Source organism: Suillus bovinus (assembly GCF_016758785.1).
Source record: "Suillus bovinus strain UH-Sbo-P2 chromosome Unknown EDB93scaffold_3, whole genome shotgun sequence".
Taxonomy (NCBI): Eukaryota; Fungi; Basidiomycota; class Agaricomycetes; order Boletales; family Suillaceae; genus Suillus; species Suillus bovinus.
The window spans coordinates 1046914-1065611 of record NW_024542059.1 but is presented as its reverse complement, the minus strand read 5'-3'; the positions used below and the strand labels follow the sequence as shown (position 1 = coordinate 1065611).

Below are 18698 nucleotides of genomic sequence, written 5' to 3'. Positions count from 1 at the left end.
TTGAAAGACCATGATTGAAGCAGAATTGAGTGAGATCCCCGACTCTACGGAGTAGAGAGATGAAGACGTCCGAAGAAAATCTGCAAGCGCGGGAACTTTGTCGGAAATTTCCAGGGGTGCCTTGCAAGCGTTCCATATTGGGACATTATTTGGACCACATTGGAACTAAATTCCCAGGGAGCGTGACTTATTTTACTCACTTGCAAGCAGGCACAAGTCGTTCTTAGTACAGTAGACTTGCTCATAATGCATACGGTCGGGACCGCCAAAAGTTCATGCATTATGAGAAATATGCAACACCATGTATGTCACATTCTCATGACACAATGTGACCTCCGCCAAAGTGTGACATCAAATTACCTAGAGTATCTGCTAATTATATGGCGAAAAATTGTTCTAGGGAGGTCTGTCTAGCATTAAGTATTTCTTCTCGTTGTAGTTGAGCACGAAATTTACGAAGTTGTGATGATAAGTTGAGTGAAAACTGTGGATCACCATATTGCATGCATCCAACTTCAAGTTGCTGAGAAGATTTGTCCATGTGATTGATGTGGCCACTGAATCATCGTTGTCATTGTCATTGTCATTGTCGTCAGAATCAATCTCAATGATTTCACCACTTGCAACAGCAATTTCATGACGAACCTCATCTGCAATGGCTTTGTCACCACCTTCAAATGCAGGGTATTCTCCCACTTCTCTCTCCTCAGTAGGGTCCAAAAGTTCCTCGAGAGTTGGCAATTGACCGAAAATGTGATTGTGTGCCTTGAGATCATTAACTGATTGCATAAGGTCAGCTTCGATGGATGAAAGTTGGTCAGCTGCAACTTGCTGTGGATGCGTGGGAATACAAATTTTAAGTCCAGTACAACAAAATGCAGCTTCGGCAAGTGCATTGACAGCATTCAAGGCAATATCTGTGTCACTTCAGCATCCATGATGGCTTTAAGAGCTGGTCACCAATCAGAATCGACATAGTGTTCATGAAGATGAGCCTTCAAGTCATTTTCCACCATGGGAAGGGACATTTTGGTGGTTGCAAACTTGTGGACAATATTCCAAGTGGCAGGATTGACATGCGGCCTCGAGTCTAGACTGACTGCTGGATCACTGCCATGAAAAATTGAGCACTAAAAATGAGGACATTGAATAATTAACTCACGGTTGAATTTCGGTGTGATCCCAGCAATGTTTGATGGTCTCAGATGTAATGGTGTACCATGCTTGCTTTGCCATTGTCATGCCTTTGAGAATGTTGAGTTTATAAATGTCTCATTCACCAGCATCATCAAGGTCAATTGCACATGCGCAGAAATTACGACGATATATTGCCTTGAAGCATCGGATGATTCCAGCATCGCAGGGTTGCACAAATGGTGTCATATTGGGCCCAAAATACTCAAGAGTGATATTCAATGGTTGATATGAGATGCTGTGACCAGAGAAGTTATTGATAAACATGCAAATGTGCCAATTTTGGTGCTTCATTTGAAGATCGAGCTTTTTAATCCATCTAAACAGCTGATTAGTATGGAAAGCCTAACAGCCGCGCTCTGTTACCACCTGTGACATGGCCCATAAATGGTAGTCACAAGTTGTGGACTCCGAACACCTCTGATGTTGCTTTTTATTATTTTTCTCAAGGCTTCTCAGTACGCAGGATTTTGTTGCGAGCACCAGTGAGCTATAGGTCATTAAACAGAGTGCGGCTGTCCGGCTATCAATCAACTACTTCACAACAAATCACCACTCGTCTAAACTATCATCCCCTTCGTCATCCGTGAACTCCCACACAATCACACCATTGAAATCCTCCTGGAGGACTGCATCAGTGTGTTCAAGTTGAATGTCAGGTTCGTCATCAGCCAGTAAAGCATCCAGCTGCCTGTGATGAGAAACATCTGTAATGAATTAGCATGACCCTACACATAAAAATCAATGTGAAGAACCCAACCTATACCGCGCCCACCACGGACCCCTCCCATATAATAAAAACTGCTATCGTCTTCCTGGAAATGTAAGTCTTCATGATTTGTGAGCAAAGGTAATTCATCATCATCTGTAGGCATGATTTCAGCAGGTAAATCGTTGCTGAGCTGGATGGCATTGAGCATATCCAAGTATACTCCCCAGATGGAGTCGCAGGTGATGACGGGACACCCCAAGTGGTCGTAGCAAGAAGCAAGGTGATCACCGAGAGTTGGCGGCACAAGGTCAAATACTGTGTGCGAAGGGTTGATATAGGCACTACGAATACCATCAATAGCACCTGGCTCAATGCCGATCTACACATAGCACGTGAATTAGTCCTATGTCAACAATGCCAAGCCAGACTAAGACATACCTTGAAATCAAGCGCTCCAAAATCTTGAGGCGAATTATATATCAGCTCCGGAATTCCATGTGGTAACACCTTGTTACGATTGCGCCATTTTGTGGTGTTATTAACACGATCCTTGTATGCATTCAACTCTGTTTTCAACCATGGGATAAAAATCTAGCGGAAAATCATACTATTCAAGGAATTTTTCGATTAAGTGTAGATACCAGCGAAAATACGATCACTCACATTTGCAGGGTATTCCCGGCATCATACCAGCCATTGTGCATGCCAGTGTCCAAAAGATTCTCGAAACCGGGTGTGAAACGGCGCCAAAGCTGAGACCACGTGATTTCAGGCATCACGTTCTTCTTGGTGCGCATCCAGCGGTGCTGGAGCATACCTTGTAGTGTGGGATCGTGCCATTGACATAGCAGCATATGTCCATTGGCAATCCCGAAGTTTTCTGTGCCGAGATCACTTTGAGTTACAAGAGGCATATCTAAGAACATACATGTCAATAACATTGATTTGCCTGTGTGTTTGAAATACGTATGACCAAGCTCCATGAGGGTATCGAGGTAATAAGACAGGATAAGCTGGGGGTTCCTGTTAAAATGCCAGACACACATCCACATGATGCGGCCTGAAAATGGTTCAATCCCGGTATGCAGGGCAAGACCAAATCGGAGCCATTTGTTGTGTTGGTCCACGGCAAATAAATCATTGATGCCGGCAGCCCAGAAACACTTTTGGCGAAGCCGTCTTGCTTTGCGTTGGTGAACTAGGTCAGATTCGTAGATAGCAAAGTATGACTTGATGACACATCTGTAATATGTTGATATCAACTATCATGACAAATTGAGTGCGACAGCTTACCTGGAGACAGCCATCCCCCTCTCGTAAAACAACAAGCTGATCATCTCTCGTGATCCTGAATTCGGGTATATTTGTTGAAGATCGAGCATGGCATCACGAATTGTCTCAACTGAGTGACCTTGTTGCCATGCACGTCGAAGCCCCATATCGGATCAAATTTCCTTCAACTTTGTGATTCTGGAAGCAATTTAGCACGGCGGTTGAAAAGATATGCAGTTACCACTTACCCGATCTCATAGCGGTCAGTATCAATGACCTTCTGCAGTTCCTCTACTATTGCCTTGTCAGTGAGGTGGGCCTTCCAGAAGCGTAGTATGTGAGGCATTATTTCCTCCAATGGCGCTGTATCACGGTTCATTGCTCGAGGACCAAGGTAATAAAAATCATGAAATACTCACGCAGTGGCTTGTTCTGATTTGGCATTGGTGTGAAGTGCAGCAACTTGAAATCACAGTATAGTAAGTGTGGGGAACTCAAGAGGACAAGGATATCCCTACCTACCCTTATGAAGGAGTTATTTGACTGCTGCGAGGTGTGCGGGTAGTTAGACCCCGAGGAGATAACATCCGAGTCCAATGAAACGGCAAGTGTGCAACTTGGAGGGGCGAGAGCAGGCACGAGGAAGCACTGTAGTAAGTGTGGTGCCATGGACAAGTGTAGCTTGCAGCATTCCGATAGCCTCAAGTCCATCTCGCAAAGTCGGATGGCATATGACCGGCGCACCTCACAGATACTCCAATAAGAAATACGTAGCTCAGAATTGATTGAAAGACTGACCAGATGAGGCCTTGTTCACACATGTGAGACAATAGTAGAGCTTCTCCTTGCACTGTTGCTCTAGATCAGATTTGCATTGCGTGCCTGCAGATTACCTTCGTCCATATGAGGCCTTGTTCATGCATGTGAAATGATAGGAAAATTGTCACCAATTTCTTGGGGTCGCTCAAGAACACATTGCGTGCCTGCAGATTACCTTTGTTGAGTCGGATGGCATATGACCGACACTTGGCATATGACCAGTATGGGAGTGATAAATTTCCGTTGATTTGAGTTCGAGTGAATATGCCATGGATCTGGTAAAGAAAATATGTCAATTGGGCGTTTAGAGATAAGGAGACTGTGCCGTGGAACTGGTAAAGTGAGTTTATCAAGTGAGTTTAAAAGATATTTAAGCTGCAAGACACTCATGTACCTACTAAGCCATTGCTCTGTCTCCTCTGTAATGGAACTGGTATCACAATTCATCGAGGATGCATATGCCAAGGAAGACCGCATATGCTGAGCAGCCAGACTGTGCAGCGAATATCCTGAAGGGTGACCCTTGCTTCTACATTGCTACTATTGATTCCACCAAATCAGGCCGCTTTGTCTGTGGCTCATGCCACTCGCGCTACTGAAAGAAAGCAGCGACTACTGTAAGACCTTCTAGTAAGTTACTTTTCTGTATGGTCTGCTCAAGCTCATTGTCCTGATTCCTCCACGCCCTCAGGTTGGGGTACTGGGTTCCACACGCTGGGTCACATGGGTCATAGTACTGACCGAAAACCCACCACTGCACCCTCCTCCAGATTTACATGCAATACGGAGATCTGTCAATGCTGCTCAAAGGACTGGTGAGTTTGGCACTTATTGTTCACATGATTCAATACTTAATATTATCACAGCTACAATCAATCCCCCTTGAGTCATTGCTACGTCACATGGCCTTCAAGGCAGTCAGTCAGGGCCAAATGTTGCCATACCAACGGGTTCAAGTTGGCACCAAACCTCCGCAGGCCATGGTGTGGGTTATACCGTTCAATCATGCGGCTTATGCTTCTGAATGTGAACACTGGTCGAAGCTTTCATACGTGGGATCACTTGCAGAAACAATCAGTCTCGATATTTCTGTTGTGCACAATGCCGCCCCTAAGCGCAAAGGGAGCCAGTGGTACACCGATCACAGTGAGTATTCAAAGACTAAGTATGAGTTCATTTTCTTAAACATCTATCTAGAATATCCATGAAGGCAAAAAAGATATTCATGCGCAGATAGATGCCCCCGGCCTCATCAAAATCGCACTCGACACTGTTTTACCAAAGATCCTTGCACTCTCTCCAGAATTTCCATGGCACACATGGGAATTCGTTGTCCGGGATGTGGGCTAGGGTCGATCTTTCAACCCATCCAGCGAATAGGCCGTACTTTTACACAGAGTGTTGGCAAGCATCGAAGAGGGCCGGTAAGGAGTGTAAAGTATTCAAGTCAAAGCAGTTTACCTTGATGGTAGTTGTCCCTGGGTCCCAGTGGCGCAAGTACAAAGAATGGCTTGAGAAAACTGAGGTCAGTGCAGATTTTCACAATTAATGCTGCAGTATAATTGATTGTCGGCAAAGGAGGACAGTCGCTATCATCCGAGTCCACGTCTGCTTGCTCGCGATGTCACTACATCACCAGTGATGGAACAATGACAAGTCAATCTGCCCCCCATTGAAGAGTCTTTTTCACGTTCGCTCCGAGTCACTCAGCATGCCACTGCATCACCAGCGATGGAACAACAACTCAATCTGCCCTCTGTTGAAGAGTCTGTTACGACCTCAAAGAGAGCACATCAGCGCAGTGACAGCATCTCTATCACGACACCTTCCAACAAGTCACCACCCCACAAAAAATTCGCAGCAGGCAGCACCTCCTGCTCTCCAAGCCCGAGCCCCAATTGTGAGGGCCTAAGTGAGGCACTGAGGATTGGCGGAACTGTGAACATGGATGTCAGGCAATGTAAGTCCTTGTCGACTTCCTAGTATATTGATTTTTCTGACGTACTTTCTAGTGTTAGATTTACAGAACGAGAATATCCAATACTACCTGATACCCACACGCCCTCTCACAGCCATGCTGAAGAACCCTAAATTCCTATCCTACGACATCGAGACTGTCGAGTGCTTGACGGGTCAACTGACCATCAATCCATCCATGGCCAGCATTTTGGGTGCTGGCGCGTTCAAAATGGCGCACCCAGGCTGGTTGACCCTGTTCGCCCCTCCCTCGTCTGGTTTTGGATCTAAGACATGCAATGATGTTGCAGTCAAGCAGGCTTACTACAAGGCTTACCCACCAGGCGCTAGCAGCACATCCCTTAAGTACAAGATCGGTCGTTACGCTCTTCCAGATGAGGTGAAAAGACTCGTAAAAGAGGCAAACATTCTTTATTGGGCTTGGTCACTTTTGCAACTCACTTACGACTTCATCAATCACTCTATGGCTGTTACGACTTGGATGGTATCTGTTGGCGACAGCTCAAACAGAGCGTGTGTCGTCAACAGTCGAGGATGTCCTTGGGCTAGCCCAAGGTTAGGGGTCTTGCTTGGCGAGGCTTCAGCAAGTAAGATTTGACGCCTATGTCCAAATCGGGTAGCTTACGTCAAGTGGGTGCTAGACGATGAGCTGTATCTGCCAAGGCTTACGACACCCGAAGGTTAATCGTAAGATCGTCGTTAATTAGAAGGACTGGAAGTCGACTAGTTAACAGGAGCTTTGCTCGTCGACGAAGTCGATGAGTAAAGATCGAGACTATAGGCTTATCCGCGAAGAGCAGATAAGAAGATAGAATATAGACTGCTGGCTAGGCAGAAAGGATCACTCTGGTGAGAGTAGGAGGTCAAGAACCAAGTAGATTCAAGTTAGGGAATATGTTACATGGTAGCGAGTTTATATAGAGGACAGGAAGCATATTAGTGGATGATAACTCGTACTACCAAGAGAAGTAAACGGTAAAGGGTATGACCATAAAAGGAAGGCACGTTCGAGGTGAGACACGGGTGAGTCCTGAACATGCGGATAAGAAAGTGAGTCAAAGATCAGAATAAGAAGTGAAACACGCAGGGGCACGATCGTGCAGCTGTGGAGCTAAGTATAAGTCGCATGTGCGACTGCACATTGAGTCAGAGATCAAGAAAGGGAAAAGGGCAAAGGGGATGCATCGTGCATCATATCATAGGTTACTGTCCAGACAGTAAGGGCAAGGGGACTGTCCACAGGATCAGTCAGGTGGTGGAACAGAGCATGGGTATGCTTCGTCAGCGAAAGGATCCGGCCAGATGTACTGGCTCTGCTGAAGCGACAGATAGAGAGCGAAGGGGAATGCGAAGATGACAAGGATGACCAGGGTAAGGTCAGGGTAAGGGTATGATGCAAGGGCTGATATGAGGAGGATTAGGAGAAAAATGGTAGGGGCCCAAGTGTCTAGATGTTCTTGTAACAATGGCTAGCGCATCTGAACCTCCACCATTCAACATCCCACAGGTTCACTTTGTGGATGCTGGTATCGCATTTGCATTTGGTCCACTGCCTGCATCCAAAGCAGCCTCAAAGTGGTCGGCAAGCTCAGCGCATGCAGTTTATCTTGTAGAGGAACTCATTCCTGGCGGGAACGACAAATTCCTGAAATACATTCACAATATGGACACGAATCTGACTACTGGTATGATCTGGCTTTATTCTTCACATTTACCCAACATGTCCAGTATGTCAAGACACATGGTCTAGCTTTTATTTCAGACTATCAAGGTTCGTCATGCATAAAGTTTAAGATGCTAAATGATACTCAGGTTTTGTCTTAAAATTCCAGGAAGCTCCGAGCTATTGACCGACCCCCAAATCTTGATGCATCCGTAAGAGCATATATATGTGAAATTTTATTCACACTAACTGTACCCTCAGCACTGTGAGCCCAGGTATCGATATCTTCGGAGATGGCAACATGGAGGTTGCTGTTAGTGAGTTTGAAAAGCAGCATATATGCAGTTATTATTGCGAATGGCCAGGTTTCGGCCTACAATCATTTGCAAAGCAGGCAGATGGTAGCATAGATGACACTGCCAAGTCTGCCGCCGATGGTAGCGTAGATGATGACGCTGAGCCTGCTGCTGGTAGTGGCGGGGATGATGCTGATGTCTCTTGAGTAATATTCAGTTTGCTGTATCATATCTTTGGCTGGCCAGGCTGAGCTTGTATGTTATTTCGACGTTCTTGATATGTGATTATGATGCTCTGCAACAATTGACCCAGTGGTAAAAACCCGTAAACACCAAACCAGACGTCCAGTGCAAACCGATGACAGACGATGCAGGGGTGCACAAAGTCCTCTTACCTATTATGGCTACATGACACTGACTAAAGGAGTGCGGCTGTTAGGCTTTCCATAGATTAGAGATCAATGGCAGTCACAGGATCATATTAACATACTCTTCAAATATAGTTGCTGTCATCCAAGCCTTCTCATTGCTTCGATAATAGAACCCATGCTGTTCAGGTGTCTGCTTCTTGAAGCATTGTGGTTTCTTTGCCCTGCCAATAAAAATAGGCTCAAGCCTCTCACTTCCATCTGCGTTGCAGGCTAACCCAATGGATATGCAGAATTTTTCCTTTTTCTTGCCACTCATTTGTCGTGTTGCAAGACCACGATCCAGAGGTGCACTGAAAATGAATGAAATTAAGCACTGCAAATTACAAAATGAATTTTGAAATGAACACTCACTATGGAAAGAAGGATGTCTCATCAAAGTTCCACCAATCTCAAGGAGCAAACATTGTTAAAATCCTACGACAATGTTCTTGCTCTGCAACAACAGCTTCAGTGTCAACAGATCCAGATTCCCCATGCCGTCGGTACTTGTGGATCTTGTAAGCTTTGCAAAATGACGAAACCCATGCTTCCCCTAACAACCTTTCATTGTTAGGGACATTGAACTCATCCTCAAACCTTTTCCATTTCTCTAGTAACATAGGTCCAGTCACTGTTTCACATTTATTTTCCATATGCCTGACCCACAAAATCAAGGCATGCTCGACATCAGGTCTGGTGACAATCCTTGGTCGCTTTGATGACAAAGCATTAGGGTTATCATTGACACGTGCTTCCATTTTGGGCCTTTCCTTTAACTTGTGAGATAAAGTCGACTGTGTGAAAATGAGTGCACCAGATTTGAGAGATTGAAAGTGTTTTATGATTTCGGCTCAATGGGATCCTGGAAAGTCCATGCGTTATGAGATTTATGCATTATTATGATATGCATTATGAGCAAGTCTACTGTACTTACAAGCGATTCCAATGGTGAGTAATTACTAGGTGCTGTTGCTAGCTATTATGACCTTGCTTAGATTGTCACGTCCGACCTATGTCCTCCCCAGCCCGTGAGGTCCCCACCCATCATAAGAGCATGAAAGTTGGTCACACCATGGCTGGTCCTGTGAATGCCCACCCCAAGCCCCAATACAAGACACATGCATCAGCCATCTCCCTTCCTTACCCTCGAGCTGAATCAGGATCAGCACAATTATCACACTCACAACCAGTAAATGTTCCAGCCCTTATTAACTGTTCTAAGCACACCACCAATGGGGTCTCGCTTTCCTGGTACTGCTGCACACCCCACCCTCAATTGTGTCATCCGAGCTCCTGTTCCAGTCTCTGCTGCCATCGTTGTTGACATTCTTGGCTAGTATTTGACAATATTCAGAGTAGATCAACCATTGCAAATGATGTGTTGATACACTGCAGCAGTATGTTTTACAATATTCCAAATGAGGATAGCCCACTGACAGTAGTTCAGTTTGGCAGTACTACTACTAGCCATACCCTGTGGCCAATCCCTGCATCACTTAGACTCACCACCAAATGGCAAGAATAAACAGGGTTAGGGTTATTCCAAATTTGGAAATCCATCCCAGGATGGCCCTAACTTAGGGTTGGGTTCCGAATTGAGAGTGTCACATTGGCGTCATGTTGAAACTTATTATATTGATCTGACTCATCACTCCTCCCATCATTGTGTTTGAATCTTTAGCTGCCTTTCTTAGGCTGTATATCTTTAATTTGTACTACTCTTGTGGCATGGCCCCCAATCGACGAAACACGACGAACCAGGGATGTAAATATATTGCTTCAACATCATCCAACAATCAAGTGGATTGTCAGTACTGTGACAAGTCATACTCAGCACGTGGGATCAAATCTCATGAACAAGGGTGTCTGAGAAGATGGGATAAGAAGAATGATGATAAGGATTCCGTGGCACTTGCAGCACGTGCAGTATTAGATGAGGAACTTCAAAGAAAAGGTAAGTGTCGGTTAAATTCTGTCTTCATTGACATATTGTCTTGTTGATATCAGTGTACTAAATACTTTTCATGTCATTGTTAGAAGCACGTCGAGAGAAAAGACGGCATCATAAGGAGCAAAAAATGGCTTCTGCTGTTGCCACAGCACCATCGGTCCCTTTGAGAATGGTCCCGGATGGCACAAAGAACTTATCACCTGAGCAAGATCAGCAAGATCAACAGCCTGATAATTCACTGCAGGTCCATTGTTCAAAGGGGGTTCAGATGTCGCCGATGCAATGAGCATCAGTAGAGATTCAGAAGCATGTCAATATATGTATTATTTTGACCCATGATATGCTCCCTTTCTGAAATCTTAATTGCAGGTTCAGAATCAGATACAATCATGGGCATCCCCGCGTGTATCACCCTATCATCGCTCCCAATTGTGCCTTCAGCTTGTCCTAATCTCAATACTTTCAAGACAGAATACCACCCACACAGCAGGCCATGCGACTTCTGTAAAGTCATTCTCCACTTTTGGACGCAAGGAGCATCAGCCACCACCTATTGTTGACAATGAACCCTGGCAGCCTTTTGCTTGTCATGCGGACTTTGAGTTTGCCAAACTTGCACACAAGGCTGCCTTGAACAAGAATCAAACAGACGAGCTGTTGTGGCTCATCTGGAGAATTGCTGATGGCCAAGTGAAATTCACATTCAAGTCCCATGGTGATGTTTCAAAAGCCTGGGACAGGGCCGCTGGATCAAATGACACCTGTGAGAGAAGAACATGATTTTCTTTTTTTGCAGTCATATTAGACATTCTTTTGATAGTTCGAGAAGCATACCATTACTGTTGAGTACAAGCGGGAGGACCTCAAGTACGACATATACATATGGCCATTGTAGGGACTGGGCCTTAGACTTGCTACAGGACCCACTGCTGGCACCCCATTTTGTTTGGGATGCACAGCAATTGTACAAGCACAACAGAATGTGTTATGAGCATTTTGTGCATGAACCTTGGACTGGAGACTGTTGGTGGAAAGTTCAAGTATGCTATCTTATTTGTATTATTGTTCATTTGCGATTCTACTAAGTGATACCCTTTATATATTTAATTCACAGTCATCTTTACCTGAAAATGGTGTCCCATTCGCACTTATATTGTATGTGGACAAAACCCTTCTGCCGGTACAGTCAAAGCCTACCCTGTCTTTGTGCGATGTGGAAACTTGCCTGTCAATATTAGGAACACTGATGGACTTGGTGGTGGGCAATTGGTTGGCTGGCTACCAATAGTAAGTGAAATTAGTGTTAGTTCTGAGTTTCACTGGGAAAACAGTTCTTTTGCACAGGTTCCTGATGATTCCGAGGAGGATGGAAAGCTCTCGTATGTCAATCTCAAATGTGTTGTATGGCACAAGGCATTCTTCAAGCTGCTCAAAACCATCATCATCTATGCCGAGACAGGGTATGCATATACATGCTATGATGGTGTCATGAGATGGTTGTATGCATTTATCTTACTCTTATCAGCTGATTATGAGGAGCAGTAACGTCATTTCATACTTTTTCTGATGGTTTTCTGATCTAATCTTAGGTGCGTGATGGCACTGATATGGGAACCAATTGTCACTGTCCCTGTCCTATCTGCCTTGTTCCTTCAGACAAGCTCTATGATAATGCTTTCACTTATCCAATTCGATCATCTGATGATGCAAAAGCTTTGGTGGAGCTATGGACTGGGGACTATGTAGCTGGAGAAAGCGCACTCAAAAAACAGGGCCTACGGCCTATTAAGGTCAGCACTTGCAATCAAATGTACCAATGATTGTCCCCCATTAATCATGTCTTATAGAATGTATTCTGGAAAGTCCCGAATTCTGATCCTCACGACATGATTTCACAGGACCATTTGCATGTATATCATATGGGTCAGTGGAAACATCCCTTTGGCAAGCTCAAACAACACATTGCAGCCCTTGGACGCAGTGCCGAGAAGAAACTGGACAATCAGTGGGGTTTAATTGTTTGGACTACATGTTAGTGACCCTATTTAATTGCTCACAGGTTCGATGCCTTCCCGCGATGGCGCAATCTGAATCACTTTGATCGGGTTACTAATATTACTTACAGCGATGGTAACAAACTTCGGGATATCTCCAAGGTATGATATGACTTCATGGCTACCAGTTCTCATGTTAACGAATTACTCTTCTCATAGCAAGTCTTGTATGTCGCACAGAACATACTCACAAGTGCAGCAGACGAAGCCGGCTATGCACTACTATGGTGTATAGCAAGCTACCTACATATTGACATGTATATTTCACTTGACATGCAGACTGAAAGCACGATTGCTGCAGGAAGGGCAGAGGTACTAGAGTTTCAGAAGCGCTTAGAGGTACATCATAGCGGTTCTGCAAATTGTCATTAGTATTAATTCACTTATCATTGATATCTCAGGACTACATCAAAATTGTTGTGGAGACTGATCCAGACATGATCAAGAACTGGAACTTTTCAAAGATTCACTCTGGAAAGCATATATTTGATGACATCATGGCAAAAGGTTCTGCTCGGAACTTCAGCACTCGACCAAATGAGAAGCAACATGGACCAATCAAATGGTGGTATCTATGGCAAACCAATCGTAAGGATATTGCTGATCAGGTATGCTCATGCTTTTTAATTCTAACTCTCAATGAGTCGCTCCATACCACTCATTTTGTGTAACATAGATCCTTGAGCTCAACCATATGAGTGTTGTCTCTGAATTTATTTGCAGTCATATTGAGTGCCTTGATGAGGAACGACACAAACTCATGCTTTCACAGGAAGAACTGGAGGACACAGACTTGGATGACGAGAAATTTGAAGAACATTTCCATATTGGTTCACCCCTCAAGAATCAAACAACCCTTTTGCAAGTGGAGGAAGAAAACAAGTCCATTCGTGCCTTTCACCAGTTTTGGAAGAAACTCGCGACATTTCTCAACCATTTCCTTCCCTCTCACAACATACCACTGCCAGAAGGAACAACATGGTTGAAACTTTCAGCACAAGACCGGGTAAATTGACTTTCCTTGCTTTTATTCAAATCTGACTTTGTATGTCAAAAGATTCACGAATATCAATACTTGAAAGTGCATTACAAGTCTACTGCTGACTGGAAGCTGGCTACTGACTACCTGCGATGCAACCCAAGCTTCCATAGCAAAGAACGGCATGACTGCACTCTAATATGCACACTAGACAAGGATGGCCACGACAAAAATATATTTGTGAAGATATTATGCATGTTTAAGCACACTGTTGGCAGCTGTACCTTAGATCTCGCGCTCGTTCTACCTATGGATGCCTTGATTGGCCCACAGTCGGCATATGGATTGAGAACTGTGACTAACTCGACTTTGTGCATGGCCCGCTTTTTCATCTGAGTTTATTATGCTTCATTCCATCATTTGTGGTGCTCTTCTCCGTCCCAGATTTTTCTCATGATGGAGATTATTTTCTTGTGGATACTGTGGATACTGACATGTTTCTTCATACCATACATTCACTACAGTTACATTAGTAATAATAGTTCATTGACATTACCTATCTCTTTACTTGTCCAGAGCACCCTCCTTCCTCTCCTCCATTTCATTGCATACGTATCTCACCACACCAAACTCCAATCCATGACCTTTCCAGCTTCCCACAGCACGCTTTCCCACTGCTTGGGGATTTTTGGGTCACCGTCTTTGTGTATCTGCTTTCATGCTCGCATCCAAGGTCATCTGTGACAACACTTACTCCAACAAATCCTGGAGTATTGTAGCCCAAGGTATGTTCCAATTGCAAGAAATAAATCAGATGGAGCGCGAGATGTGTGAGTATCTGAAGTGGGAACTCAATGCAGATCTGGTAACACTTAGGGAGTTCAAAGACATGGTCAAGAAAGATTTTGTAGGTCAAGGACCTTACCTGACTTATTATATCCTTCCCTCCTCGTCCAAGACAACCCCTCCACCTACCACAAATCCCTTCCCACCTCCTCCAGCTGCATTGGTCCCCATGCCTTCATATGGCCATTGGTTACCATCGCCTACTGCACCAAACTTCAATCCATGACCTTTGCTGCTCTTGACCTGTTCTAGCAACTCAAGGCACACATATTTCGCCATTATGTGCTCAGCTTACTCTCGTCCTACTCCAGCAACTCATTGACAAGGCACACTTTCCCACCAGCTGGTCCAGATCTTCCGCTTATTGTTTTCTCATGTTCGGTGGCTCACCTATCTGCCCACACTGAACTGCTTTACAGCCATCAATTGAGAGCTAGCTTTTGGGTATGTACCTTCCATTATTATTATGCTGCCTCCTACTAATCTCTTCCCATTGCCTCCTGTTGATGCCCAGGAATTTTTAGAGTACTTAATAGACTATCAATTGTTCATCTCCGCTTTTTGCATGGAGACATAACACAATTGTTGTCAATACATTATGTATTCAAGTAAGTTGTGATGATGCTCTGTTTAATTTGTGCATGTGATATTGACATGATGCTGCCACCTTATTACATCCACAGGATCTCATTCTGATATTCGTCTGAACAATGCTGCAACCTTTATCAGAACCCTCAATGCGCATCTTTACATATATTCAATGAGCCTAAGGTGCATATCAATTTGTTAGTTAATGTCATGACACATCATCGCCGCCCCAATAGCAGATGCTAGGGTCAATTTAAAGCTCGTGCAATTGACTAAGACTCCAGTTTTCTGTTCTCGGCATTTGCTTGACTGTTTCACTGATACTATTACTATGCCTCTAATTCAGTGCAACCAAGGCAAAGACTTCACTCAAGCAATCAATGACATTGACAGTGATTCCACCCACAGCTCAGATGGAACTGATAGCCTTAGCAATTCAGATTTGGACAATGGAGACTTGATGCAGATTTGTGATGCCATTGCTGCCCCACCTGCTAACGTGTCAACTCAAGATCTTCACAAGGTAATGTTTTGACACACACAGACAATGTTTGTAGTAATAACTGATAATCATATCTACTAACAGGCACTTGAAAACGCGCAAAAACTTCTTCTTGACATGCGTGGAGAGCACCGGGAATCATTGAAGAAGATTGCTTTACTTGAGGCTACAGTTCGAAAGGTCAGAAGACAAAGCTTACAAAGAAAGATCTTGCCCTTGCTGCCAAGGAAGACAGCATCAGAAATTTTGGACGCAAGTTCTCTATCATCCACTGCTTATGGGTCAAAACATCTATTTTCCCCTTGCGTGGGCCACCTCCCAGAATCAACCTCTCGAGCAAGGAGTGATGGCTCTCACCACTATCCATCCAGGATGGCATTAAAGCTGAACTTTTCCAATTCATACCGTCAACTGACCATAATATGATGGCTCATAAAAACTTTGGCTCTCACGTAAGTCCTCCCATCTTTGATTGTGCTCAATAATAAACTCAGTCTTTCCAGTTTGTGAAAGGCATCAATAATGTTTGTGCCGAAATGCTCTCGGATGTTAAATCATGTGTGGCAGCCATTTTTGGCTTAGATGCCAAGTTTTTTATATGCAGTTATGCATGGGACACAGAGCCTTCTTGCAAATCTCTGCTCCTCAACCCCCAAGTCCAGTACACAAAGTTTGTCCCAATTCTTTTCCCTCATCTGGACCATCTCCTCAGAGATCAGTTTTTGAAAACAGCAAAACTCGTTTATGTAGGTTCTTGCCTTCCCCTCTCTAAATAGAACTAACTAAATAGCATTTATAGATTCTGAAAGTGTCACTCTTTGGCCGGTCATCACTCGCTGCCAATGCAGTTCCCACTCCGAAAACAAAGGCAAAAATATGGGAGCTATGTGCTGTAACACCTGGTCTCATTGCTGCAGCAGCCATTGTCGTACACTATTTTCTCTTATGCTGCCTAATATTGACACTTAGTACGAGTTTCAGGCTATATTTGTCCTTTCTGGTGACAAAGAGTTGGTTGAAGTTGGTGACAAGTCTCACATACCATACAAAGACTTCCATAACTACTACTGACAATTGCTGTTGACTAGAGGTGCCTGGGCTGATGGAGTCTTCACCTTTTTCAACAACTCCTTGTTTTCCACTTCTTCTGCCGCAACTCTCCTCAATTCAGACTCGATGTTACTAGGTGACTTGACAAGTGGTCCATGTGACAGCTGGGAAGAAATGTTTGAGCATGCAATGGAGACTGGGGCGGAACTACCAGAACTCAACATGATCCAGACATTGTTGGTTGGTCCTGTCATCGAAGCATCTTCTTCTGCACCCGTACCACAGTCAATCTCTGCTGCCATGCAAGGTCTAGCTTTGGCTGAGCACCTACCACCTGCAGTGGTCAACGAGGACATTGAAGCAGAGCCTGTAGTGCTTGAGGCTCCTGTTGCTGCTCAGAAGCCGAAGCCAAGGCAGAAGGGCAAGGCTGTAGCTGCTGACAGTAACATTTCAGAAGATCAAGCTTCTGCCAACGTTGAACCTGAGGTTTCATCATTAGTAGTCAGTGGCAGTGGTGTGCGAAGGGGCCGATCAAAGACCACTAAGTAATATAATAGACTTTCTTTGTCTCATGTCACTCGTCAATATACTTAGATTGTTCTTGATGTCATTGGATTAGTAATACAATTAACAATAACAAACATTTGATTTGAAAGTCTTGAAAGTCTTTCATTCAACTTGTCATGTCATTTCAACTATAAACAGAATTAATAAGTCTTGTTGTCATTGACTGTCTTGTCCTGCCAACCTCCATTCCCATTGTCTCCTTAAACTTGTCATGCTGCCATTGACGCCTGCCCCAACCACTTCTGTTGTCTTCTTAAACTTGTTGTGCTGCTGTTGCCTGCCTCCAACCACTCCTGTCTTCTTGAACTTGTGGTGCTGCTGTTGCTTGCCTCCAACCACTCCCCTCTCCTTGAACTTGTCATGCTGCTGTTGCCTGCCTCCAACCACTCCTGTCTTCTTGAACTTGTGGTGCTGCTGTTGCTTGCCTCCAACCACTCCCGTCTCCTTGAACTTGTCGTGCTGCTGTGCCTGCCTCCAACCACTCCCATCTTCTTGAACTTGTTGTGCTGCTGTTGCCTGCCTCCAACCACTCCCATCTCCTTGAACTTGTCGTGCTGCCGTCACCTGCCTCTAACCACTCCTGTCTCCTTGAACACAATGCTAGGAATGGAATTTGGTCATTAACTGCCTCTCTGGGTGGTCTCATCCATCTGTTTGTCCAAGGTTAGTAAGACTGATATCATATTTTTATTGTGTCCAACTCAAACATTGTCCCCACCAGAATTATTATTTCAAAATGAAACAGGAGTGATTGGGGAATGATTAGAATACAATTGGGAGCAATTTTACAATATTATTATTAATAGCACTATTATTATATTAAATAAAAGACTGTGTAATGTCAAGACCTTGGAAGGATACTTGTCGCTTCCAATGATATCCCAATTAGGGTATATAAGGCATTGGTCAAAATCTTGCCCTTGCATTGGAATGATCTTGGGACCCACTTGCAAGACTCTCTATATTGCTTCTAAGTGGCTTTCAAAATTTTGGGGTTCTCTTCCAAGCGAGTTGTAATGCCGCTCGTAAATTGAGGCCTTCCAATCCATTTTAAGGCATGCCAACCAAAATTAGAAATTTCCAACATTATTACCTCATTAGCATTCTATCTAAACTTGGTAAACAAAGTGTTAAGCAAGTAATTGGCGACACTCTAGCCAGACAAGTGGATTAGAAGGCATGAGAGGCCAGGATTCGAGTGGTATTGTTAAGTATTACAGTGTCAACAAATAAAGGGAAACCAATACTCACTGAGTGCCAGTGAGTAACGGTGTTTGTCAGCCGAGTCCAGCACGTGCCACTACAAGTTGAAAGCAAGGCCTAGTCTCTGTGACATGTCATGACTTACATAATGTGATGTCTGCTCTCATGATCACCTATATTTCCCACAATACGGACTTGGTAAAGCGGCCTTATGTGACGTGTAGTGCCGCTTAATAAAGCCTCGTATCTGCTTGTATGGAGCACCGCTGGTGCGCACCAGCAGTTTTAGGTGACTTAGCACTACCAGCACCTACGGCTATATTGGTATGTTTGCCACACACCCGTTTTGGGTAATAACATCTGTTCGCCACTTCTCACGACGTCCAAACAGAGTCTGCTCACTGTCTACCACAGCGAGCTCGCATTATGACTCAAAATCACACTGATTTTGTTGGGTTTTTTTTGGTATGTAAGTCTTTTTTTATTTTATCTAATCACCCTCGCTATGAACTGACTACTATCACTGCTATTTTCTAGTGCGCAACATTGATATTATGTATTGGTTGTGACATGTGACATTACAGCCCTCTGCCTCTAACCACCTCACCACTGCTA

The 18698-nt window shown here is 44.2% G+C and overlaps 6 protein-coding genes across 6 annotated transcripts; 4 read left to right on the top strand and 2 right to left on the bottom strand.

The window, feature by feature from the left end:
• Nucleotides 1-310: 310 nt before the first annotated feature.
• On the bottom strand, nucleotides 311-1236 carry EDB93DRAFT_1325221 (uncharacterized protein; the record flags this gene model as incomplete). Its single annotated transcript, XM_041455030.1, has 5 exons — nucleotides 311-406; nucleotides 457-557; nucleotides 646-925; nucleotides 961-1110; nucleotides 1163-1236. The coding sequence occupies 4 exons, from the start codon at nucleotides 1234-1236 to the stop codon at nucleotides 516-518; spliced, it is 546 nt and encodes a 181-aa protein (XP_041312924.1). The 3' UTR covers nucleotides 311-406; nucleotides 457-515.
• Nucleotides 1237-1743: 507 nt separating this feature from the next.
• On the bottom strand, nucleotides 1744-3847 carry EDB93DRAFT_1100197 (uncharacterized protein; the record flags this gene model as incomplete). The annotated part of the gene is made up of 10 exons (XM_041446974.1): nucleotides 1744-1901; nucleotides 1970-2285; nucleotides 2345-2497; nucleotides 2724-2800; nucleotides 2835-2929; nucleotides 2951-3148; nucleotides 3200-3235; nucleotides 3427-3541; nucleotides 3598-3640; nucleotides 3701-3847. The coding sequence occupies 10 exons, from the start codon at nucleotides 3845-3847 to the stop codon at nucleotides 1744-1746; spliced, it is 1338 nt and encodes a 445-aa protein (XP_041312923.1).
• A 602-nt stretch (nucleotides 3848-4449) lies between these two features.
• EDB93DRAFT_1100196 (uncharacterized protein) lies at nucleotides 4450-8139 on the top strand (the record flags this gene model as incomplete). The annotated part of the gene is made up of 12 exons (XM_041446973.1): nucleotides 4450-4566; nucleotides 4768-4812; nucleotides 4864-5143; nucleotides 5208-5269; nucleotides 5301-5522; nucleotides 5708-5957; nucleotides 6010-6353; nucleotides 7482-7659; nucleotides 7703-7745; nucleotides 7787-7849; nucleotides 7899-7954; nucleotides 8003-8139. 12 exons carry the CDS (start codon nucleotides 4450-4452, stop codon nucleotides 8137-8139), a joined length of 1797 nt encoding a protein of 598 aa, XP_041312922.1.
• Nucleotides 8140-11274: 3135 nt separating this feature from the next.
• Nucleotides 11275-13723, top strand: EDB93DRAFT_1237894 (uncharacterized protein; the record flags this gene model as incomplete). The annotated part of the gene is made up of 12 exons (XM_041451473.1): nucleotides 11275-11334; nucleotides 11409-11427; nucleotides 11481-11581; nucleotides 11639-11793; nucleotides 11837-11840; nucleotides 11884-12084; nucleotides 12142-12299; nucleotides 12354-12450; nucleotides 12508-12687; nucleotides 12750-12956; nucleotides 13025-13354; nucleotides 13406-13723. The coding sequence occupies 12 exons, from the start codon at nucleotides 11275-11277 to the stop codon at nucleotides 13721-13723; spliced, it is 1830 nt and encodes a 609-aa protein (XP_041312921.1).
• A 265-nt stretch (nucleotides 13724-13988) lies between these two features.
• On the top strand, nucleotides 13989-14285 carry EDB93DRAFT_1062745 (uncharacterized protein; the record flags this gene model as incomplete). The annotated part of the gene is made up of 1 exon (XM_041444855.1): nucleotides 13989-14285. A coding segment is annotated over one exon (297 nt), but the record flags the coding sequence as incomplete, so codon positions are not given.
• An 807-nt stretch (nucleotides 14286-15092) lies between these two features.
• EDB93DRAFT_1245736 (uncharacterized protein) lies at nucleotides 15093-16862 on the top strand (the record flags this gene model as incomplete). The annotated part of the gene is made up of 7 exons (XM_041452345.1): nucleotides 15093-15284; nucleotides 15348-15443; nucleotides 15635-15715; nucleotides 15767-16009; nucleotides 16063-16191; nucleotides 16245-16294; nucleotides 16352-16862. 7 exons carry the CDS (start codon nucleotides 15093-15095, stop codon nucleotides 16860-16862), a joined length of 1302 nt encoding a protein of 433 aa, XP_041312919.1.
• Between the last annotated feature and the right edge of the window lie 1836 nt (nucleotides 16863-18698).